Source organism: Paramormyrops kingsleyae, chromosome 6, assembly GCF_048594095.1.
Source record: "Paramormyrops kingsleyae isolate MSU_618 chromosome 6, PKINGS_0.4, whole genome shotgun sequence".
In the NCBI taxonomy this organism is placed as follows: Eukaryota; Metazoa; Chordata; class Actinopteri; order Osteoglossiformes; family Mormyridae; genus Paramormyrops; species Paramormyrops kingsleyae.
In genome coordinates, this window is record NC_132802.1 from 14466626 (window position 1) to 14491318 (window position 24693).

Genomic DNA, 24693 nt, shown 5'->3' on the forward strand with positions numbered 1-24693 from the left:
AGAAAGCCGACCTCCATCTGTCCAAATGGCCAAACAATTCCCGCAGGACTCTACGGGAAAGATCAATTTTACCACATTCCGAGCACAGACCGACCTAGAGACATTCATTTAAAAGGCACATTATCCTAGATTTACTGGGCGGCAATTCGGAGAAAAACGGTAAACGGGTAAAATATGCTGTTAAAATATATAAAATATACCGTATTAATAAAACGATGCGAAAACGTTTGTTCCCCTTATGAGCATCATGGACTCCCCATCTACAGTACAACGGCAACGCAACTGATGGAAACAGAAAATATTTGCAAAATATAATGTTTTACACAGAAATTCAATATTTGCCGCAATAAAACGTCTATAGAGTGTAAGAATGATAGAGCTTATATATTGCTAGTCGTTAAATATCCCCTTAAAATGAAGAGGTTTGAATGTTTTTTTTCTTCAATTGCAAGAGATTTTAAAGGGCACTTTGGTCCGATAAAGCCATTTTGCTCGATCAGGTCGTTGAGTTGCACTGAGAGGCTGGCGGTGCCTCCTCCCTCTGCAGGATCTACGTTACGATGACGGAGCCAGGTGATCGACCAGCCGTCAGACCCACAGCGGCTCCATACGGGATGCGGAGCGGGCGGGGTCGCTTTTAGCAGTACTGTCTGCTTTTTCTCGCAGTGTAGATCAGACATCGGTGAACCATAGTGCCTGTTCGGAAACCCTGAATACATTATAATTAGTAAAAGGCGGACGGAGCGTCGGTCTCCTGCAGTATGGATTAGTCCTCTATCGTCGCGGAGCATCACAAAAATCATCAGTTTTGAAGATACATACGGACGGATTTTTTCCAGTTTTCGCGAGGATTCAATGCCTGGAGAAATAGCGCGGATAAGGTATTTGAGTTTTTTTAATTGACAGGTTGGACGCGGCACGTAGGCCTGTTATTCACATATAAAATACATACGAGCGTCTGCGGTTAATTGGTCCGGTACTCGCCATAATCATGGCATGGCCCTGTATCTCCAGGGCTTGCTGCATGGCCCGCTTCTGGAATCAGCTGGACAAAGCTGACATTGCGGTGCCTTTGGTGTTCACCAAATATTCGGACGTGGCCGAAATGCAGCATCTCCATGTTCAGCCCCAGCAAAAAGCCAGTCTCCAGTCGCGAGCGAATCCAGTCGCCATAGAAACGCAGCCCGAGCCGGAGTCCGTCGCCAAGCAGCCGACCGCAGCATCAGCTGCTGCTGCAGCGGAGGAGAGTTCAGGGGCATCTGTAATGCGCCAGGACTTCAAACCCTGGAAAGTGCGTCCTGAGCCAAGCTGCAAGCCCAAGAACGAGTATCAAGTCTCTGACACCCCGTTTAACAATGAGACACAGTACCAGAAGGATTTCAAACCATGGCCTATCGCAAAGAGAGGAGATCACCCCTGGATCCCCAAACCGATCCCCACAGTCACCGGGCCAGAGGGCCAAGTCACTAACGGTCCCAGGCACCTCCATGCATCCACAGAGGTCGAAAGTGGAGTGGAAAAAAGTGAAATTGCAGACAAGGTGACAGAGAAGGAAATCCTGCTGAGCGAGAGGAAAAAGAAGAGAGTGTCAGAAAAAGTTTCAGATAAAAAAGCAAGCCTCCAACCAGAGGGACGGACAAGCGATGTCTTCGCAGAGGACAAAGGGAGGGCGGCCGTGGATGCATTGAACAGGCAGATCAGACAGGAGGTCGTCACCGGAAGTTCCTATAGGTAGGGGCCATTTTCATTTGCTGTCAGGGCTAGTGCAGTCACTAGACAGATGTGACAGGACTACTCATCAAAAAAAATGTTTAACATCTGCAAAAGCATTTTAATATTTGAATGCTTCCTTTTTTAAGTTAAGCTAGAATCGATCTTTAAGGTATGATTTATATACTCTATATGTGCTGAATTAGTCTGTGTAACATATTAGGCTTTTAGATTTTGTATGGGACAGTGGACCAGTCCCAAAATATGAGACTACATTACATGAGGACAGATGTTGAAGAGCATCAGTCACATTAATAATTCAGTCGTTATTTTAAGCTAAATTGGATTTGGCAAAGCTAACTTTACTCCACAATCCAGACCAAGCAGTTGTAAGATTGTTCGATAGATGGATGGATGGATATAAAACAAGTTTGATAATGTGTTTAATTAACTCAGTAATTTGTTTGCTGGGGTTTTGAAGAAGAGTGCTATTGTCACATGTGTGTGCTGTACATTGTGTTTATTACACTTTCTGTATAATCATATATACACTATATGTAACTACTAATCATGAGACCTTTGTAACACATTTAAGTTGAACCAGTACTATACATTCATGGTAAGAATTTACTCTGATACATGCCTGTGTCTGTAAAATCTCAGACATACAATGTGGATCACTGGCCCCCAAAATAAGGAATGATTCAGCAAATACCCAGACAACTTCATGAGGTACAAGTCCCCCTTCAACTTTAGTAATGTGATGACCAAACATTACTACATCATTGCCTTAACAATTCTCCCGTCAGAAAAGTTGAATGTCAGTTCCGGTCTGAATTCACGTCAGTAGACTGCTCCTCGGATAAGTTTAACAATTATGACAAAGACGCAAGTTGAGTGAATCCATCAGCCATGATTCAAGGCTTTTCATGCGTCCAATGAGCAGCCAAACTTTAGCCGTGTTTTTTGCCACACGTTCAAAGAACTTTTAAGCCTTTGGGGGGAGGGGGGCAACAGGTTCCATCCAGCTGTCACGATGCACTTGGAGACTATGGAGAGCAGACCATTGTGTCGTGCTCCACATGCAGAGACTGAGAAAGCAGGTCAGCTGTAGGTTAATACCTCTCAGCATTTGACACTTGGCACAGGGCTTCTGTGCAAATGGTGCAGATTGGGGTGCATGAGCGTGTGGAGGGGGGGCAGCCCCAGCTCCACCCCTGCAGTCCAGATAAAGGACCACATTCAGAGGATTTCCCAGGCCCTTATAACTCACCCCCGAATAGCCAGAGACAAGCATCAGTCTCAGCTTACAGGCAGTGGTGGAGATTGAGCCTGTTTGCCCCATGACCAGTACCAGGGCTATCAACAATGTTATTAACATCGTTTAGGTCATGATTTCTTGTGATTATTCTGGAAGGGAAGACAAGCAGAAATTTTTAAATGTTAAACAACACTGAGTGGACATGCATGCTATTATGACATGTTCTTAGTTTATTGGAATACGGGCTTGGTTTTCGTGGTTTTTGTAGTCTTTGAACCCCATGCACAGAGAAGAAAACCACAAGGAAATACCTCTACAATGGAGACAGTCTTTTATGCATCGTGAACCAGCATACATTAAAGCGGAAGATGTGGCTTGAACATCTAGACAGAGATGAATAATGAGCCATATCGTGCGAAGGAGTCAACATCCTTTTCCTCTTTGGCAGTATATCTTCACCTTATTTGCTGTAACTAGTTCTTGAGATGTTGCAGTGTCCCTGAAGTGATAATTGTTGTGCAGATGCTTAGACATTCATCCAAGCGTGGCTTTCATCGGGAGTCGTCTGTATCTGCTGATGTATGCAAGGTTTCCCCTGCAGGTATTCCGCCAGCCTGCTCTCAGCTGTTTTTCATCCATGATGGCTACCTGCTTTAGGGGCCGAACGCTCGCCCTGGCAATTCCTACTGCTTGTCAAATACTTGTGTCTTTTTCAAGAATGCTGTTTTTTCCACAACATAGAACCCCTCCATTTTCTTTGCTAAGTAAAGTCTCATATGGTGTCTCTATGAGACCCTGTTTAACAGTGAATTGTTTATAGTCAGTTTGGACCAGCGTTTTGGTGGCCCGATGTGGAAGCTGCTTGATACTTAAAAATGTTCCTAGTATAATGTACAATCCACATTAAACAATACATTATGGGCTATATATGGAAAATAGCCTAATCCAAATTGAACTCTTTCATGCTGAAAGAAGGGGCGGGGGGGGACTGGAACATAATCGGATGGGTCTGGGTTGGGAGTCCAGTGTGACATGGAGGCCCAAAATCTCTAGCAGCGCCCCTGCAGATGAGTACAATACATGCTGATTGATGTTCTGATTGGATCTACGCCAGCAATCGTGCCAGATGAGGTTTCATTAGGGCCCACATCTGACACATTCACTTATATTAAACTGATTGTCTTCTGGTTGTTGTATTAGTAAGTATCAGAACAGTTCAGTGTGGTTTTATTTAAAAATGAAGTGCAAAAATAAATTAAATAGATGTAGAACAAACTGATTTCTTGAGTTGAATATGGCTTGCTATTATATCTACATAATATGCTGTTTTACAGTGATGTACTGATCATAGTTATGATATTACTACCCAATAAAAGTCCAGTCACTTTAAATGGGAAATTTATTTCACGTAATGTTCTTAGTAGCCTTTGTGAAAACACACAAATAAAAATACCAAATTGACTGCAAAAATAAATGAAAAGCAAATAAAATACAAATCAACAGTTTTACAAGTGGAAAATGTTTTGAAATATATTAAATAAATAGCAGGTTGCTTTACTTGGTTTTCAGTTAGACCCACTGTAGAAGAAGTCTCATTCCAAAGGTCTGGGAAGCAATGAGCTGGTTGCCCATAAAGAATGTTAAATATTTATTTTTTTTATTTTTAATTTTAATTTTACTAGCAACAAAATTGTTATTAATTGTTATCAAGCCTTTGTTTTGTATCAAAAGGAACTGCTTAAAGAGTCAAATCATTCATGAAAATGTGATATTTCCACTGATGAGATACGTGTCAGTTGTTCTGATTTTTAGTCAGAAACACGTGTTTTGCAACTTTTCAAGATGGAGGACCCCTGTATAAATCTTGTAGAAATTCATGAAATAATTCCTGAAATGAAAGACAGTAAAAGAAGGTGGACTGAGTCAGGACAAAGAAAGGTGGAGATTCACCCTCATGCAAAATTTATTTTGCGAAATCAATAACTTAAAACCACTAAAAACACATGCTGCAAAAAGAAGTCTTTACATACATTGATGAAAATTATTTATAATAATATGTGGTGCATAATTATATCTGTTATTATTATTATTATTAGTATTATTATTATAAGCCTTATTATATGTATGAATTGGTGATAATTTGAATGATCTGTGTATGCTGTGATGATTTAGTTCCTTCGCTTACACCGTACCACAGTTGTGATCATTAGGATTGTTCACTATTGTGCTTTAGTTGTTCTTCCTCCCCTTTTGCACACCGTGGTTTTGAAATCTGCTCCCGCTCCAGTCAGTGAGCCCAAGGGAAGCTTCTCCGCCATCCTGACGGCTTGTCGTACATCTGTCGCCTCTGCTCTTTGTTTCTTTGGATACTGCTTTATCGTGAGAAAGGCCCTGCATGAAGATGCGTGCACCGGCGTCTCTGTGGCTATTGTTTGCGTTGAGTGAGCAGTGTGATTGTTCCAGCCATGGCGTCTGACGCAGGAATAAAGCAAGCATTGTCTCGAGGAAATACGGCATTTCTGAGGCTGAAATCACGTGATGGTTTTTCTGTCATTCTTATTTCACTGCAATTATATTAATTGGCCCTTTAGTTCCCAGTGCTAGCAGGGAGAAAATGAAGCTCAATTTCTAATCTCAACAATTTTGTGTTGGCCATGCAGGTGAAGGGGCTGGTGTAATCCCTCTAAATCACATTGATTTTTTTTTACATAATTCTTCCACACCAGACCAGAACATAAATTATATTCTTGGGTTAGTTTGGACTTCATCCAAGGCCATTCTGGTTAACTTTTATTGCAAAAGCTAACTGGTCCTCATTTGACTTTTCCCAAATCAAATGGAGAATTAAAAATATATAATAACAGTAATAAGTATGTCATTTCATGTTACGTACAGTGTAGGACCATAACAAATATCTCACCAACGACTCACCACAGCTCAAATACACAGAGACATCTGTAAATATCTATTCAAGCTTTCTAATGACAGCTAGGTACACATGCAAATTTGGAATGACCTTTTTAATGTCATTGCAAACTTTACTGTGTTGCTAGTAAATACAGGGGTGGTGTGTGGTGTAGCAGGTTGGCATGTGGGGTATGTGATTAAAGGTCACAAGTTCAAATCCCTAAGAAGAACTGTAAAATACCTTCCAAGTAAGAAGGGTATGCCATCAGAAAAAAGTATTAAGTTCTGCCTTTGAGAGGACAGTTATTTTTCACTGGGGGGTACCCTCAATGGTCTGCCAATTGTACCCTAGGTGTTGGTAAATGTACCTTTTAAGGTAGAGAAATGGACCCTGAGGAACATTTTTGTACCTCAGGGGGTACTTTATTGTTGTTTGTACATTGAGGTACAAAACTGTACCAGGGCTGTACTCTTTTTTTCTGACACTGTATAACATCTCCCTAACATATCCGAAATAAAATGCTTTAATATCTCCCTGGCATATACCTAGTAAGAAGAGTCAGCCACATAATTAATTTCTCACTTTCTAAGTATAGACTGCTCACATGTCTTTGAGACTCTCCATCCTGAATTGATGTCTCAGAGGTGAACAGCCAAAATCTTTCACAGTGAAATTAAAAGGCAGTAGAGTCATGTTTACATCAGAGTGGTTTCTGCGACTCCTGAAAAGGAAGGGAAACAGAAGGATTTCCCAGCTGAGGAAAGGATGGAATGGTACTGTCACCCACTGGTGGCTTTAGGAGAACTGCTACAAAGACAGGATGTGGAGTATGATGTGACATGTCACTTAATACCTTTTCATTGGCCCAGTGCATTATGCGTCATATTTCACATAACTACATCTCATTTGGGGCTCTACTGTTTGCTGTCATTTTATTATATTACATCTGCTATACTTTTACATATTTCCCATGGATCAAGAGGTTTGGCGTGGGGGCAGTGTGTGTGTGTGTGGGTGGGTGTATGTGTGTGTGTGTGGAGGGGGTGTAATAACATTATTTTCGCTCTTTGTCTATGCAGGTTAAACACCTAATAACTATATGAATGCATATAGGGTATTCAGTGACAGATATAACTGTTTTTTAGCGGTTGCTGTTTTTTATAATCCTGGAAGTGGCGAGCTGTATATTTTGAATGATTTATTTTGACTTTGATTTGTAATAAACTTCCGTTTCTGGCTGTTGATTACTCACACACATCCATGTGTTTAAAGTAAATGCACGTATTTTAGTAAAATCGAAATATCACAATACTATATCTTCGCAAACACAAAGTCGTACAAAAAAAAGGATCCATGTCGGTTATCAAAATCACAGCAGCAACAACACAGTAATCAGTAAAATATATCATAGATCCAGAAATTTTGTCACTACACGTCTCACTTTCTTCCGCTCAGTTTCACTGCACTCTTCAGTCTCTTGTCTTACTCTTAATTGCATTAAGCAGCGATTGGTAAATTCTTAGTTTTCTTTGCTTGTAAACAGAATATGATGTACAAAACACACGATTTAACTGCATTTAAGTAAGCAAAAGAACCTTTGCCAGGTAGCGAAAATCCTGTACGTCCTGTCCTCCACGTGAAAACTAAGGGGAAACATTCTTCATTCCTGTGAAGAATAACCAGTCAGGAAAAGACTTCAAAACGAAGAGCAAATCAGGAAAGGGTCACGAACTACGTATGCACCAATCGGAGCTCACTGTAGGCAACAATTTTTTTTACGTTTAGGAGCGTCCGCACTGATGCGTTGATAGAAAGATCAATTGATGGACAGCGTTGAAAATGTCCTCTGCTTCTGAGAGAAAAAGATCTGTGTTACGGAAGGCTAAATCGGAAGAAAACTTTTGCTTTTCTAAACGAAAACGTATTAGTGCGAACGTAGCCTTAGGTCCTCTGTAGTTTGCCTGTCTCTTGTGTTTCACTCAACAATGTCAGCACAGCCTACGTGCACTGCACACAGCATAACTGCATGTGACTCAGTCTAATTTAGCGGGTTTGTTGTGGGAAGTGAGTAACAGGTGTCATGTACTCTCAGCTGATATCAATGTGGTGAATAAAGGAGGAGAAGCCCCCCTCTCTTGTCAAACACGGTAATCTGTTTGGGTTTCGCATTTACACTGGAGTTTTGTTCCCATTCTCAAATGACGCCATAATGGGGAAATAGAGATATATAAGCGGGTTTCCGTGCGTGTGTGAATAAGGAATAAGAGAGGAAGGAGAGACATGCGTCGTTGCCCCCACCAACTAAATGCCGACCTATGTTGGAGATTTATAAGATCGTCTACAAAATGACTATGTAATGTAACTTATCAGTGTCGTTAACCAGCAATATTCCATAACCCATGCACAGAGGGTGGGGGCGAGTTACCAAGCTGTTGGATTATAATATGATTGACTGGTTGAATATGTCACGACTACATCACGTATGTGACGAACGTCACACGTAAGGAAAAGGGGCAATACAAGACGTTATTAAACCAATATGCGACCTAAACACATATACACACTAGTTACCCCCCCCCAAAAGAAGGACACGTTGCCCCGATAATCGTCATCTGCCTCGACTACGCCACCTGATGTAAAAGTAGGGCACCATGACATATGGAGTTAATTTTGTGCCAAAAGTATTAATCAAAATTTTGAAAAACCGCAAGCAAATCATTAAGTATCAGAATGAAAATATGTTTTCCAAATATCAAATAAGTCGAATAAAATCATTTTTTCCTTCTCTATGGTCGATACCCGATATAATCATGGGCGTCGCCGCCATTAAATCTGAAGGGGACGTGTCCCCCTCACATTCCATAATTATTCATTTGGACTCCCCCCCACATTTAACATAAAATATTAGTTTTATGCCAGTGTGTCCCCCCACATTCAAAATGCTTCTGACGCCCATGGATATAATAGAGATAACACATATTAATCCATAAATAAGTTGTAAAGTGTGATTAAGGCAGTGCACCGTGGGACAAAGCAAATGTACCGCAGCTGAATTGCTTGATTACGTGTTTCGTCACATTTAATACATTAGCATTAAGCTTTAGTGTGTTGCCACAATAGCATGTAATATGGATACAGCATACTAATTAATAACTGTTAGAGGGAAAGTTATTCTGAAAATGTAAGGGGTGTGCATTGTCCCCCAGGTTCCCCTGATCAAGGCAAACTTCAACTGGAAGCTAGAAGCTTTAGCTAGAAACTTCCCTGGTAAGCGCGTTGGTGGAATAGCGAAAATTACTGAACTGGATGGGTTGGTGACATTTTATGAACGCGAAACATGTGTTGCATACACCGATTCCTAATAAAAGTACACTATTATAGAACTACAAAGATGCAATTCCATGCTGTAAACTGCCTCCAGAGCTTCCCGCCATGTTGCGATGTTCTGAAGCGTCATGGAGTGGGCGTGCTCAGATGGTTAAAGGCATGTTCACTCCAAATTCCAGCTGACCAATAGACGTGTAAGCTGCTAAGGCCCGCCCACCCGTCAAAACAGTACCAAAAGTCAGAAACAAAAAAGCATTCCAAAAGCAAAAAAAACATCAAAAGCAAAGAAAAACATTCCAGAAGCAAAACAAATTAGAGAAGAAGAAGGGAAAAAATGATTTTATTCGACTTTTTTGATATTTGGAAAACATTTTCATTCTGATACTTAATGATTTGCTTGCAGTTTTCAAATTTTTGATTAATACTTTTGGCACAAAATTAACTCCATACACAGTTTGAAATACCTAGTTCAGGTGCGGCCATTGCCAAGACAATTAATAAATCCCCAGTAGTCCGGGCTCCCGCAACAAAGTCACAAGGATACGAACGAAAAAGTAAGCATTCACCCCGCAATACCTGAACCCCTCCTGATCCCCATATGACAAATAGATGTTTTTTTGCCATGTTGCCAAAGATTTTGAAATGGTAGTCCGCCTCCGAGAAATGTTACCAGTGGAAGTAGTGTGGGGTGGCATGGTGGTGCAGTGGTTAGCACTGTTATCTCACACCTCCGGGACCCAGGTTCGAGTCTCGGCCTGGGTTACGTGTGTAGAGTTTGCGTGTTCTCCCCATGTTGTCGTGGGGGTTTTCTCTGGGTACTCTATTTTCCCTCCCATAGTCCAAAGACATGCTGAGGATAATTGGGGTTATTAAATTGGCCATATGTGTGAGTGAATGGTGTGTGAGTATGACCTGCGCTGGCCTGGTCCCCCTATCCCGGGTTGTTCCCTGCCTCGTGCCTGTAGCTTCCAGGATAAGCTCTGGACCCCCCGTGACCCAGAAGGATAAGTGGTTTGGAAAATGGATGGAAACAATGTGCTTTAATTAGGGTTTCTTTTAGGCCAGTGATTCTCAACCCAAGGGTCACAGGACACGGCAAGTTCTGAAAGGGTTTTGAGGCAGAGTTGGAAATGTAAGCATTTTAAAACCAGCAAGCTTATATGCTGATCCATGATCCGATTTCCCAGCTCAAATCCTCGAATTAACCTCTATAAACAGGTCTCGGAACTGCAAATGCTTAGCACAGAATTAGTGAACACTCAGCCAATCCAAGAAGCCAAACCACAGATGCTTAATTAAAAATTCTGTGGTACATCCAATCAGATTTGTGTGATAGGCATTGATTGGCATACATTGCAGAGTGCACTGTGTGCTTGATCATATCCTTAACTCAAACCTATACGTGGTATAGGGTCGTGACTGAGCTGGCATAGTGAGAATTTGGTTGCGGTGCAAAAAAGGTTGAGAACCATTGTTTTAGGCTATGTGTGAACTATTTCATTTATTAAAATGTAGCCATTCACTCAGGGCCAGTCTTTTAACCTGCACCTTAACGTAGACGGGGAATCAGCAACTCATGAGGCTGCAGCTGAATACGTACGACACACAGACGGGGTCAGTAGTAGTGTGCTGTGGTTGCTGTGTGGTTCACTTGGTTAGGTCATTGTGCCTGTGATCGGATTGGTTTGAAACCTGTGTTTGGCGGAGTAGCTACATCACCGCTGAGCCCATAACTGACTAAAAATGTTGCTGGGGTGCTGGACAAATGGCCGACCTTGTTTTTTCACTTCTGTTTATGTGTGTATGCCTTAAAGAAAATGGAGAGTAAGATGGGACATGCGAAAAGAGACGTTACACTGTACTTGTGCAAATCAAAAACTTCATTTTAAGAGCAGACTCTTATAAAGGAACAACTTCCTTTATCCTTGAAGCATTTATGCAAGCTAATGAAATGGTTCACACCCAATACAGCCTGACTTCTGAGTATATGTATTGCTTTGTATTGAAATGTCATATACAGTGACATAGGGTATAAGTAAAAAGTATAGAACATAAATTACATTTATACTAATGTATTGCATTTTTATGTGCGTTGTGTTGCCTTGATGCTGCAGTACTGCACTGTCCCAAGCTGCACCACCGCCCTGCCCCCAGGCCTCTTCCAACAACACTGTTATACTAGGGGGGACTCTGTAGCACAAGATTCTCATTGTATTCCCTGAAAACACATGATAATAAAACTGGAAACCAGCCTGTTTTCTCTAAGAGGAGAAGATGAAGGTGTTTCCTACACAAAACGCTCACTGTTCCAAAAGCTACAGAACTGTACTAACATCGATTATCAGTCTAATTCACTTCGTGATTCTATTTGTCTTCTGGTTGTCTGACCTTTAGTTGTTCTTTATAATAGAAGCCTCACATTGAGCTACAGGAAATGGAGTCTAATGGGATGTCCTTTAGTGATTTGTGTGTTCACTCACCCCTGAATTCTGAGCGAGATGGTACATTCCACTCTGGTCCTGGTTATGCAACAGTAACGGTAATCTGGGAGCAGAGCTCATCAGAGCTCTGAAACCTTCCAGCCGGCCATTTCCACAACGAATCCTTTTCTGTGAAAATGTGGTGTTGTAGATGCTTGTGAAGGTTGTAAAGGACCTCTGGTAGATCAAGTCTTTAAGGAAAAGCGTACCCATGTACTTCTTAGGGCATATTCAGTTTGCTTTGCATTTTCAGTCATTTTTGTTCTCTTTTTATAGTCCCTTGTTGAGTTTTGAGAGCCTGCAACTGAAAAAGCATAGTAATTAGAAATTATTCGAATGTATGTAAAGTGTAATTAGAGTTCCTCTGAGCCAGGCTGAAGATGGATGGGAATTAACACAGTCCCGTTGCTCATTTCAACATGTGTGTAACTAACACTAAAGGTTGCATATATATGTGTATGATGAGCTGTGCCTATGCGCTGCGCTGCAGCTAACTGCCAGACTTTGGTCAAATTATATAACACCAGCATTAACCCCCCTCCTCCCCCCCATAGCATTCACATGTACCACAAACTCACAGTCAGCAGGGGGCGTGACAGTTAAAGACAGGCACTCGTAATATGAAGGTTGCCAGTTTGATTGTTGAACTCTTCAGAAAGGCATTCAACCTCCATTCCTCCAGCAAGATGTCTCCCCAAGATTAAATGGATACATTTCCATATAAAGGCATCAATTAGTAACCTGTAAACAGTACGTTCAGTTTGTGAATTGCTTTTAAATATGTTCATATTTCTCACTCCTAACTTGTTTTGGAAAATTATGATATGCATAATTTTTTGGAGTAATAAAATTAAATTTCAAGTTTTATATCAATACTTTCACATTGCAAGTTTTCTCACACACACAAGCATACACTGTACTACTGTGTAGTGAAATGCTTCCCCACCTGCTTGTGCTAAAGAAACTATGTAATACAAAAGGAAACAAAATAAAAATAAGAATAAAATAACAATCAAAATAAAATGCAAAAGAGACAGTAAAAATAAAAATAGACACTAAAACTCGAGAGTTGTATAGGGTTTATAATGTCGGTGTTGCATTGTAGCTGCCAACCAAAGCCTTTATTTTGGTCCTATCACCTCCAAGGCTTTATTTACCTTCAGACTGCTGACAAGGATGTGCTGTGGGCACCAACACGCACAGAAAAATGATACTTAATCACAGGTTTTAGTGCAGACTTGTGACATGTAACAAGACTAGACACCATAACGCAAAGCAAAGGCACTCACAGAACATCAAAGTAGCCATACCCTGTAACTAGGACCTGCCAAGGTGCTTGTTTATTGGAATACATATCAAATTAACGAAATTGCTTAAATGGGTAATATGGCAGTGAAGTGCGATGTGCACAGTATTGCATTTTCCTTGCTCTACCTGACAGGGCCTGCAGATGACAGGGCCTGCTCCGTATTACATTATTCAGCAGGTCCCTCCGCTCTGTTCTGCTGGGTCATTTCCCTTCATTAATGGGAAATCAGTTAAAATCAGTCTGTGGCAGGATGATAGATCACAGAGCCAATATTAACATCTATTTTCTTGTTGTGTCGCAAGACCTTACTTGAGCTTATAGAAGATGGGTTGTCTTGGGTCTCTACCCCAAAAAAGGCTCAATTTTATCGCTTCAAACTAGAAAATATTTTATCACTTCTTTATAGTAGGGTTTTCTTGGGAAGTCTATCCAAAATGAGTTGATCTTTTTCAGCAATGGCTTCTGTCTAACCGTGTAATACCATGTGATGGTACATATCAACTTCACACACAGAAAAGGCCGCTGATTCCTGCATAAACACTGCATGACCCCATTCACATTTGAAGAGAGCATTCAATGAATTTTCTAAAACTTGCCATTTGATCTGACCTAGGAGAGGCAAGGCCATGAAAAGGAGATTTACACATTGCCAAAAATGACATAAATGAGCATATGAATTCCGTTACCAGTTTGGTATAAATTATGCAGATTGTAAACATAGGGATTCTGGGAAGTGTTATCATTGCTGATACCAACAAAATTGTGTTTTTTTTAGAAAGATTTCATTTTAAACTTTTTGAGGAACTTGAACATTTTTATCTGATGCTATTTTAACTGCTCAGGTGCCTGTACACACCAGGGCACTCCTGGGGAGATGACTTTGCTAATAATAGGTTTAGAGCACCCCACAAGCATGTATGCCCCCCCCCCCCGCCACCCCTCTCAGCCTCATCATAGCACAGACTTCAGTTCTAAATCGATAAGATGTGGTGTGCAAGTCTTCACCAGCAAAGTGTTACCCAGTGCCTTCACACAGTAACCAACGAATTACAAACAAGACTGGCTGCAACAGTTAATGATTTACAACCCACCTACAGTCATTCTAGATATTTAGTTCATATCTGTAAATTATATCGATATTTCTTCAATGCACTGGTATATCATCCAGGTTGAACTATTGCCTTGTGCACTGTACTGCCTGGGATAGGTTCCAGGCGTTCCCCCACGATCCCAACCAGGGTAAGCACTTGGAAAATGGATGTTGACATTTGAGGGAATACTTGTATGGTTAAAAATTTGTGCTAAAGGTGCAAGATGATCATCAGGGCTTACAAAATGTTAGTTTTCTGACACAGCTTGTGTGGCTGTTTATCATTTTTTGGTGCAGGAACGAATTCAAAGCCTACACAGACGTCAAGCCAGTCAAGGCCATCCGAGCTAAGTCCCAGTACCAACCGCCTGATGAGAAGACCAGCCTGGAGACCAGCTATAGTGCTACCTACAGGGGTGAGCAAGGCCTATACCAGTCATCAGACAACAAGGCCCTGGAGCGCAGGAGGATACGTAGTCTGTACAGTGAACCCTACAGGGAGCCCAGTAAGGTAAGATAGGCCATGATTTTGGTGCCACCGTTTCTGCTGGTTTGAACCCAGGACAGTGTTTCTCAATGCATTTCTCAGGGACCCTAGACAGTCCACATTTTTGCTCCCTTCCAGCTCCAACACACCTCTATCAGGTATTCGGTGTTCCTGATTGGTTGGCTGAGGTGGGCTGGGAGCTGGGAGGGAGCAAAAACATGGACTGGCTGTGGATCCCTGAGGACTGGGTTTAGAAATGCTTGCCTCAGGCACTCAGAATGTTACCGTTCTGTAGTCTGGAAACCAAAATTCCTCTTCTCTCAGGTACAACAATATGAAAGTTCAACTTCCTCTAATATGATAACAGTTGTTATTTGTTCTTAGCTGATGATTCTACCCAAAAGGCATATGTGGTTTTGCTCGCTGATACTGCTGGATACTTTTCTGAGCAGCTGAGTTGCCCCAGGAACTCAAGACCCTCTTGGGACTTAAACCAACAACCTTCAGAGTGTAATTCAGTATTCATGCATAGTTCCTGCCTACATGCTGTCTCACCTATTTTCCTCAGAAGATACATGGACTCGCCAGTCACAGGTAGTGACTAAAAATATATTCCTTATCCTGACTAAATTCATATTAGATGCTGTGAAGCTCATGTTCATTTCATATTAATCACAGAATTAAACAGAGAGTGTTAGTACTGTAGGTGAAATATTACTCTTGTGGCTTTTTGAAAGGCAGTTTGGAAAAAGTTAGCTGTACAAATAAAAATACTGTGAGATAACTTGTGAATCCTAATGCTGACAGTATTTTCAGTTTTTTTGGAACAACCCCATCAAAATGAAGATAGTTCCCACCATGCAGGCACACAACAGATGTGTACGCATCATCTGAAATTGAATAGTCATAAATATCACCCTGAGGCAGCAAAACTGTCAGTTCTCACTTTTTTACAATCCGAACCGAAATGCTTGGATATGTTGTTGTGATCCTCGTTTTACTGCAGTCTGAGTCGTCCTGTGACTTTCACTTGGACTTTCATTGGTGTTTGTGGTATTAATCTGTTTATAACTCTGATGGGACATTTGTTCACATAGCTATATTTAAGTTGTGCTGGGACAGCATAATGTACTTCACTGCTCGCTCAGCTACAGTTGTAGTTTAGTCATGGATATGGAAATACGTAAGTATGCATAGTTCTTACATTTGGTTCGCAAATGTCGTGCGTAACTAATCTAAATTCAAGGAAACTCTAATGTCGTTAGCCCAAATACTGCACTGGTCTTCGCAAATATATTGGAAAAAGTAATAATGGAATATTTCACAGGATGGTATGCGGGGACAGATTTGAATGGCAGGGCTTTCACCTGGATTCTGGATACACAGAGCAGGTTTAAAAAACGTGGCAGAACAAGAAACTGAAGACCAGACTGAATGCAAGTGTGGCTGGTGTTACGATGCCCAGTCTAGGGTTGGGAATCGCCAGAAAGGTAGAGGAGAGGGAGAGGGGAAGACGAGACAAGCAGGGAACGGGAAACTTGCGGCACGTAACATTGGTAATAGTAATATAGATAAATCTGGAATACGATGGGTTAAGGCTTGAGAATCATACCATCTGTTTGCATGAAGTAAATGCTGTCAGAGCTATGAAAACTGCTTCCTATTCCAATTAGGAAATAACTGTCAGATACAAATGCTGATTATGTGGAAGACTTCAGTAATCTGCAGAATTAATCATCCATAAATGTGTTTTGCTTGTGTCCTCATTGTTAAACGCTGGTTTAATCCATTTACTCATTCCTTGTCAGCTTGTATTATCCGACTGGCATTAATATTTAAGTCTAGCTTCTTCTACGGCAACCTAAGGAGTCCTGTCATGTTAGATTTGTATCATATGTTAAAACACACACAGCATCACCAAAAGAGTTTAGCAATGAATTCCAAATGTATAAGATATAAATTTCCTTTTCCTCTTCCAGTTTTTTCCATTGATAATTTGCTAAAATGTTTTACTAAAAAATAAGTGTGATGTTTTATATTGGTGACAATCAGTCCACTATTTGTTTTCTACATCACCTGGTATAAGCAAGTATATGCATATTTTCAGTTTCCCTACCAGGCATTACAGTTTTTCCTCGATTGCTAAGAAACATTCCTGGAAAGCTGCTCTCCTTTTCCCTAAACTGTGAACACAAAACCCAATTTTCAAGCTACATTCACAAAACCTCTGACTCTTCTTGCAAAACCAAGCTTTCACCCCAAAACAGTTCAATCTGTGCTCAAAACTGAACTATGCTGTCAAATCATGCCTCAAATCAATCTAAATTAAATACTTTACTGAGTAGTCACTAAACACTACATAGAAAAAAGGAAAACACAATGCTCAGGACATGAAGCGGTAGAAATAAATGTTTATTTAGGCTAAATGCATGTTGCAAAACTAAATACCTGGGCATTTTTAACACTTGTACATAGAAAAAAGAATTTGCAAAAAAACAAAAATCCTGTGCATTTATATGTAGGACTTGTACGTAAAAATAAAGCACAAAAATATACAAATGATGTATAAAGAAAAGAAGTGCGTTACTCCGCCACAGCATCATTTCTCCGTACTGGGTCAGGCCACAGGACTTCATCTACATCACAGGCCACATTTTCTCTGGCCAGGCAACGGGGGAAAAAACCCCTGGCATGCTGTATCCAGGCTTGACATGCCTCCACACCCATGTCACCACAGGCCAGTTCCATGGCTTGCAGGAGATTTACCCTGGTGTAAAGTTGGCGTTCATATACCTTCCACCGCCATGAGGAGAAGAATTCTTCAATGGGGTTCATGAAAGGGGAGTACGGTGGAAGGCAAAGATTCATATTGAACCACTCTCTAACCTGGAGGTCTCTGTGAAAACTCACATTGTCCCAAACAACAACATAGATGAGCTGCTCATCCTGCTGCCCTAACAGAGCATCTCGCATGTGACTGAGGAAAATGAGGAGCTGGTGAGTGTTGTAGGGCCCTAGGTTGGCATGATGGTGGACAACACCATGATTGCTGATGGCAGCACACAATGTGACATTGCCACCACGCTGCCCAGGGACACCAACAATGGCCCGTTGGCCAATCACACTACGGCCTCTCCTTCTCCTTTTTGTGAGATTAAACCCAGCTTCATCCATGTAGATGTATTCATGGAGTTTTTCCATTGCATCCAGTTCAAAAACTCTCTGTAGAAATAGATATATATTTTTGTAAGTGATGTAGTCCAACTACAGTAAATCACTACTTACAGTAACCAACATTTATGTGTCTGGATATATACCAACCTGTACATACTGGCATCTTTGCTCTTTGACTCTATCAGAGTTGCATTCAAAGGGCACTCTGTACAACTGTTTCTGTTGCGCTTGAGGACACGGTCAACAGTAGAGAGGCTGACACTGTCGATACCCTCAAAATGCACATGGTCCTCAATGATCCTCAGCTGAATTTCACGCAGTTTAATGGTGTTGTTCTCACGGACCATGTCAACAATTATGGTCTCTTGGTGTGGGGAGAACATAGATGTCTTACCACCCCCAAGGCTTTCAATTCTACAAAAAGAGAACATGCACTTACAAAAATACACACATGGAATAGGCCTACAAACAGTCAGACTAACCCTCCATTACAATACTACAGTACACTGGCACAGTGATGTACTGAAACATGTTTACTGTGGTACAGTATATAGTACATATGTAATTGTTGTCAACATTTACATACGATAATGTCAAAAAAGGTAACTACCTGTTCTCTTCTCTAAATCTTCGGATTATGGTGGACACAGTGAATCTACTGATGTTTGGTTGTACCCTTAGTCCGGCCTCCTTCATTGTCATACCATGGACAAGAACATGGTCAATCACAGTAGCTCTGATTTCATCAGATATTACTGTTCTTTGTCCTCGCTGACCACCTCGACCACCTTCACCTGCTCGACCTTCTCTCACACGAACTCCTCTTCTTAGATTCCTATCCATTGTAGTGCCGCACAAACCAGTGCTCTGGCTTATATGTACCTCACATCATTAGCCGCAAGTGTGATAAATTTTGAGTTGTTGTGTTCAACCGGTGACACCTGAGCTTTAATTGTGTTTGACTTTTGCCACCTGTGCTCACCATTATGCAACACAGGTGCATCACAATGACAATGTGTTGACAAGATGTGTCTAAACAGGTGAAAAGTGCTTATGGTTTTGCCAAAAGAGTGACTGATTCAATAAGTGGGTTCAGGCAACTGAGAATTTGGTTCAGACAATAGGGTTTCGTGTTTTAGCAATCGAGAAAAACTGTAAAATAAGGTTTGGAGCTTCATTTTTTAAAAGTAAATTGCTTACTTTGTCACTGTCAGTTGATTAATCAGCAAGATGAATCAGCAGAATCTTTAATGGGATTCGCGTATTTTGATTTTTAAAACTGCTTTTATAATGATGATAATTAAAGTGTCCATGGCGCTCCCCCCCAAATCCCAGCAGGTGGAGAAGCCTATCCCTCCGCCACGGAAGCCGAAAAAGACGCCGGCAGGTGGCGTGAAGCCAGTGAAGAAGGTCAAGGAGAAGCAAGCAGCGTCAGGTGTGCGGGCGACCAAAAAGCGGGCGTCGGAGAACGAGCCGGAGACCAAACCGGAGGAAGGGGGCAAGGAGAAAAGTAAAGAGCTGAACAACAAACTGGCTGAAGCGAAAGAGTAAAATCACTGAACTTTTATTTTTCTTTGTTGGGGGAACGAAGGCTGCAAAATTGATTAGAGGGTTCTCATCGCCTTGTCCAGTGTCTTGGTCCCTTTGTCTCTCTTTCCCCCTCCCCCCTTCTATCCCATTGCCGCGACTTGGATTGATGAGTATGTATCGATAAACGTTAGAGCTCAATGTTCATGACCACATATCCACGAAGGTGTAATGAGGGGCTCTATATGTCCGCCATGACACCGGCTCGCTCCTGTACCCATCACAGCCTCTATCATACCACCCATGGCTTGCGGCTGCTCTTTTAGCCTGCAGCTCCTCCTGCTGTGTGAGTCTTGTTGCTTGGAGCTAAAGAGAAATCAATCTGAGAAGTGCCTCTGCTCAGATTGGTTTTGTTGTGCTTATCAAGGTTTTCGCAGTAAAGTTGAACCAACACTGCAGCCAACTTGGCTGGTTATGTTTTAGTATGTCTGTGATTGGTCAACCGTGTGTGAACAACAGCGGAAAAACCTTGATAGCTCATTATCCAAGACCACAGTTACCCAATTCCAGTCCTGGAGGGCCAGAATCCAACACAGTTTGCAGATTTCCCTGCTCAAATACATCTTAGTCAGATAATTTCATCATCATTAGTAGGTGTGTTTTGTAAATCCATAAACTGTGTTGGATACTGGCCCACCAGTACCGGAATTGGGGAACCCTGTCTTAGACCATACTGAACTCAGTTTGGTTGTATGGCCTGAATTGCTTCTGCTAAACGCCTTGTACTTGAGGGAGGTGGGCGTTATCACTAAAAAGTATGTGGAGCTGTTTGAGAAGAATGTTCACCATTAAATTGTCAGGTATAGATGCGAAGTACTCAAATGACATTTATCCAAACATCCGTTACATAGCTACCCCTGGCAGGACAAGTGCTTAATTAACTTTTCTGAAGGTCGCTCTGTGGTTAGATGTAATTGCGGATATCTGGTTTCATCAATTTGGTTGCTAGGGAAACAATGGAGATTCGGTAATGCGATTACCTCTGGATGATGATGGCAAAGCAAGCCAGTAGATGCTGATGTGAGCATGACTTGAAATTCAAGAGTACTTTGCAGTTAGGATGGGTATAATAAAATATGTTGCAATATATTTGAAGGAGGAAATATTGAAAATGCACAGCTTAATCCATTTTTCATATCCAAGCTCAAAATTTTGATAAAAATTTCAGAAGGTAGACAAATTAGATCTGAGTTAGATGTTGGTTGATGGTAGAAAACCATGTCATGAGCAGAAGACATTGGAAGGAGAGATTGGCTTACACCAACCAGATCACGTGAACGTCCCATGGGGCATGATGAGACAGGCAGATAGGGGACCGTGCCATGAGAAATCAGATTAATAAGGCTGGAAGCTCTCGAGTTGTACAGATTTACTTTTCTTATGCATAATTTATTATTATTATTTTTTGTTCAGACTGTTTATGGCAAACTGTGAATTGATTTTCTTAATGCTTTGTGTTATACTTTACCAAGACCAGTGAAGGTATTGTAAGGGGGTAAGTTCATTTTTGCCAGTATGGTACGAATTTTTCCTCTGTTTAATCACCTTGTTTTTTTTTGTGTTTGTTTTGCTAGCTCCTTATGTCTCTGTGTCTCGAAGGGGTCAGATCCTTCTTAATCTTGTTGGAACCGCATGTGCAATGAGATGGCGCTTCAATTTCACCTCTATAAGAAGAGAGGCACCTAAATTCTGGCTTACTAACACGATTCACTGGCACGGCATCATATGTGTTTAATACCTGTTGTACACACAGCTAATTTGGTGTCCTTCATAATGCTCTGTATAAGATAGCTGTAGCTGTTGAAATTGCATTAATTGTAGGGCTTATGTGTATATTTATGATATCCTATATATGGGGAGAAAATCAGAAGATCAGATCAAGTGTAGTGAAGTTATGGTTAAAGTCCTCTTAAGATTGCCTACATTTGTACAGTCAACTCTTACTTTGCTAAAGGCCATTAGAGGCCGGTCAGCTTAAGAAACAGCTGCTTAGGGTTAAAAAAAAAGCCTTTATCATGGAACTGAAACGCGATTGGACAGAACAGCAGAATTTCCTGTGAAGAGCCTATTGTGTTCTAGTTGCTCGGCAACCCTGGTTCCGCCTCCTTGTCCCTTAATCCCATCCGCTTCGGTAGGCAGCCTCTCCATGCTGAGTTCAGGAGTGTGTGTCTCATTGTCTGGTGTATATCCGAACCCTCCCAGCCACGCCGTGCGCCCCCTCCCCCCTGACCGGGTATGGACCCCCCGGGAGGGTGAGGGCCGCCTCATTACCATTTTTGCAGCCTTGAGCTTGCCGCGTATCACTGGGCTGGCGGGCCCACCGCACTCCGCATACCTGGGCGGCTGTCTCCAGACCGTGCTTCCGGCCTGAGGATGATCAAACACAAAGGAGGGGGGGTGGGATGGGGGGGGGGGGATGGGGTTGGGAGAAGAAGAAAAAAAAAAGCGACAAAAAGTCATGTAATCCAGATACACTTACTGTGACGTGCTTGTGTTATCTGCTTGCTCGTATTTATTGGAATTATTAAATAAATGCAAACGCAGAACAAAGACTGTCTTTGTTATTTTTTTAAGGAGGGGTAATAAAATAGGCAGATAACTTCTATGCTTCATGCCTGGTGGGGAGTATAATCTCCTTGTCTTCTACGCTGGGAAGTCCACATGGAAGAGAACATCTAGAATGGTCTGCTGGTGGAACATTCTGGCATACGTCCTTACGCCCTTTGGAAATGTTCATATTGTTTCTCAGTGAGAGCAGAGAAATATATTGTTTGCACTGTCTTAAATATATTTCATGTTTTTACTGGAGAGCGATGCAATATGAACATTAAAGGAGGCTTGGGGGTCGATTCCAGAATTCAGTGCTTTGTGCTATAATATCAAAATTATTTAAATTATTTGGGCACTCATGGAGAGCTACATCTGCTACATGCAAATTTACTGAATTCACCATAATTTATCACATACTGCACAATGTTGGGGGAAATTTAAAACACAGAATCTAGGTCAATGCACTGGTCAGGCGACTGTTGAGGTTTAACTCATTTCCATAACCTGATGCACTTCTAGGATTTCGCTTTCTAGACATTTTCTACATCTGTGATGCAACTGTTTTGACGTTTGGTTCTTGTCAATTCTACCGCATAAATTGGCATCTGACTGTTTCACCTATTTGATTTGATTTCTTCATTTTTTTTGCACAATGCCGTGAGAATCGACCTTTCTTTAATGAGTGACGTTCTGATTCGTTTTGAAGGTTTGTGCTAAAACAGTACCACTACATACAGCTCTGTCAGCCAATCCAAGATATTGTTTGGGTTCAGACGCTAAGCCAGCATCTGTGGCGTTGTGCCCTAGCCAAAGCAAGGTAATCACAGCCTCCAGGCTCCCGCCACATGTGACCTTCCCGTCCTGTGCAATGTCACGTCTATGAGTGTGTGTGTCCATCTTACGCCCAAACACATACATATACAAAGAGGAACATCTCGCAGATGCATTGACATTATGTAATTCTCTTCCATATGGAAACTGAAGGGAGGTAAATGGCAGTTTGGGCACTTGCTATACATACATGAAGAATCCCTCTCTCTAATGAGGCACGGGATTGAACTTCTGCTGGGTTTAGTTACTGCAGCAGTCAACGTGGATGCGGGTGGGTGGGTGGGCTTGCGATAGGACCTCACACGAACACTGGCACTGCTGTTGTGTAACTCCTGCTGCATAGCTGCGCTCCCAGGGTGTGTGTGTGTGTGTGTGTAATTCAGAGATTATGCCTTTCATTACTGTACTAAAATAACAGGAATATGCAGCATGGATGTATAATCGTTTTTCTTTTTTTTTTTCGGGACAGGTTTATTAAGTAAAATCTGTCTGAACTTCAAACATCCCAGGGAATTATAAATCTTTTTTCTTTTAAACTAACTGTCATATGTTCAATTATATATTAACGAGCCACAAGCCGTTTTATGGCCCATTGTACTGCATAAATGCAGATTGTGAATGTAATCTGAAAATGACAGTGATTCATTTAAAACACCAAGGGGAGGAATAAGGTGGAGAGTGAAAGCGACGGAAGCTGAAGAGAATGTAACAGCGATGACAGTTTGGGGTTGGGACGGTGTTTTGTTTGTGATATTTGGGACTAGTTTGTAGTGGGTATTTCTTGATTATGGTGACTTACCTTCAATAACGTTACTAATTTCAGGTTAAATTCACCTGCATTTAAATTTGGTTGTGTTGTCTTGAACACCTTGTGCCTGTTAAATACTGTCAGCTACACGGCAACCAGACTTAATTTTGATGATTTACGACTTAAAATAAGACTCTGAAGATTTGTTCATTTCGATCAGTGTTTCTCAGCCCATTCCTCGAGGTCCCCCAGACAGTCCACATTTTTGCTCCCTCCCAGCTCCTAGCGCACCTATGACCAGGTATTTGTTGTTTTTCATTGCTTGTTTATTTGGTTCAGGTGTGCAGCGAGCTGGGAAGGAATTAAAGTGTGGACTGTTTGGGCATCCTCGAGGAATGGGTTGAGATACATTTTTTTTCTGATTCCATCCATGTTTAATCTGTCAACCGGGTTCACATTCCCATGCAGGCGTATTTATTAATATGACTGGATTTGAAAATGTCTGAGCAAGACAGCATGGCTTCGGTGCATGGCCTTGAGGGACACCGTCTCAGGACACCAAGCAGAAGAAGACAAGCCACAGGGTGTTCAACACGGACCGCCGTGCTGTGTATGGTACCATGCAGTAATGTGAAGATGCTTCACCTTCTGCCTCTTTTGTCTTTTGTATTTAACTTTGTGGCTGCTTTATAGAGACCCCAAAGTTGAGGCTTGTGGATCCAGTCATCATCCCCCGGGTGCCTCTGGAGGAGAGCCAGAACAACTGGTGGAGAGAGCCGAGCCACGCCGGGGGGGTGGAGTCGTGCGCTTTGCACCTGACGTGAAATAGACACGCCGCGAAACACGCCACGGAACACGCCGGCGTCCTGCCCCTCGGTCGCTAACAGGCGACCGCTTCCGCTGCGGGCCTGGAACACGGGACAAGTGGCTTGTAAATATGTCTGCACACAGAGGCGCTCCTCAAGGGGGGGGGGCTGACAGACTGAGATACGTGAAAAGGGATGCGACCAAACCCGCGTACGCATGCTTCAGCTGGATTAGGAAGTGGTTTGAAATCTCCACTACCAAGAGAAAAGGTGCTATGTTTCATTAATGATGCGTGCATCCATATCAGCTACATATATGCATTATATTGTTCATTTTACAAACGCTAAACCCATTAAGTGCTTCTTTAACTATATACTGTATAGCGCGACCTGCAATTGCAAATAAATCTAGGCTGAGTATTGTA

The 24693-nt window shown here is 41.8% G+C and overlaps 1 protein-coding gene across 2 annotated transcripts; it reads left to right on the plus strand.

Annotated features, from left to right (window-relative positions):
- The first annotated feature begins 58 nt into the window (after positions 1-58).
- map6a (microtubule-associated protein 6a) lies at positions 59-24693 on the plus strand. Of its 2 annotated transcripts, XM_023840232.2 has the most exons (4): positions 59-1731; positions 14383-14596; positions 19085-19293; positions 24156-24693. In XM_023840232.2, exons 1-4 carry the CDS (start codon positions 992-994, stop codon positions 24289-24291), a joined length of 1299 nt encoding a protein of 432 aa, XP_023696000.2. In that variant the 5' UTR covers positions 59-991; the 3' UTR covers positions 24292-24693. The 2 variants fall into 2 exon arrangements, with proteins under 2 accessions (XP_023696000.2, XP_023695999.2); XM_023840231.2 differs by lacking the exon at positions 24156-24693 and having other exon boundaries at positions 76-1731; positions 19082-21722.

What these genes read in the sequence shown, in the direction of transcription:
- map6a (XM_023840232.2), top strand. Translation starts at nt 992, where the DNA reads ATGGCATGGCCCTGTATCTCCAGGGCTTGCTGCATGGCCCGCTTCTGG. An exon ending in GTCACCGGAAGTTCCTATAG is followed by an intron (nt 1,732 to 14,382) that starts GTAGGGGCCATT and finishes TTTTTGGTGCAG; the next exon opens with GAACGAATTCAAAGCCTACA. An exon ending in CCTACAGGGAGCCCAGTAAG is followed by an intron (nt 14,597 to 19,084) that starts GTAAGATAGGCC and finishes AAATCCCAGCAG; the next exon opens with GTGGAGAAGCCTATCCCTCC.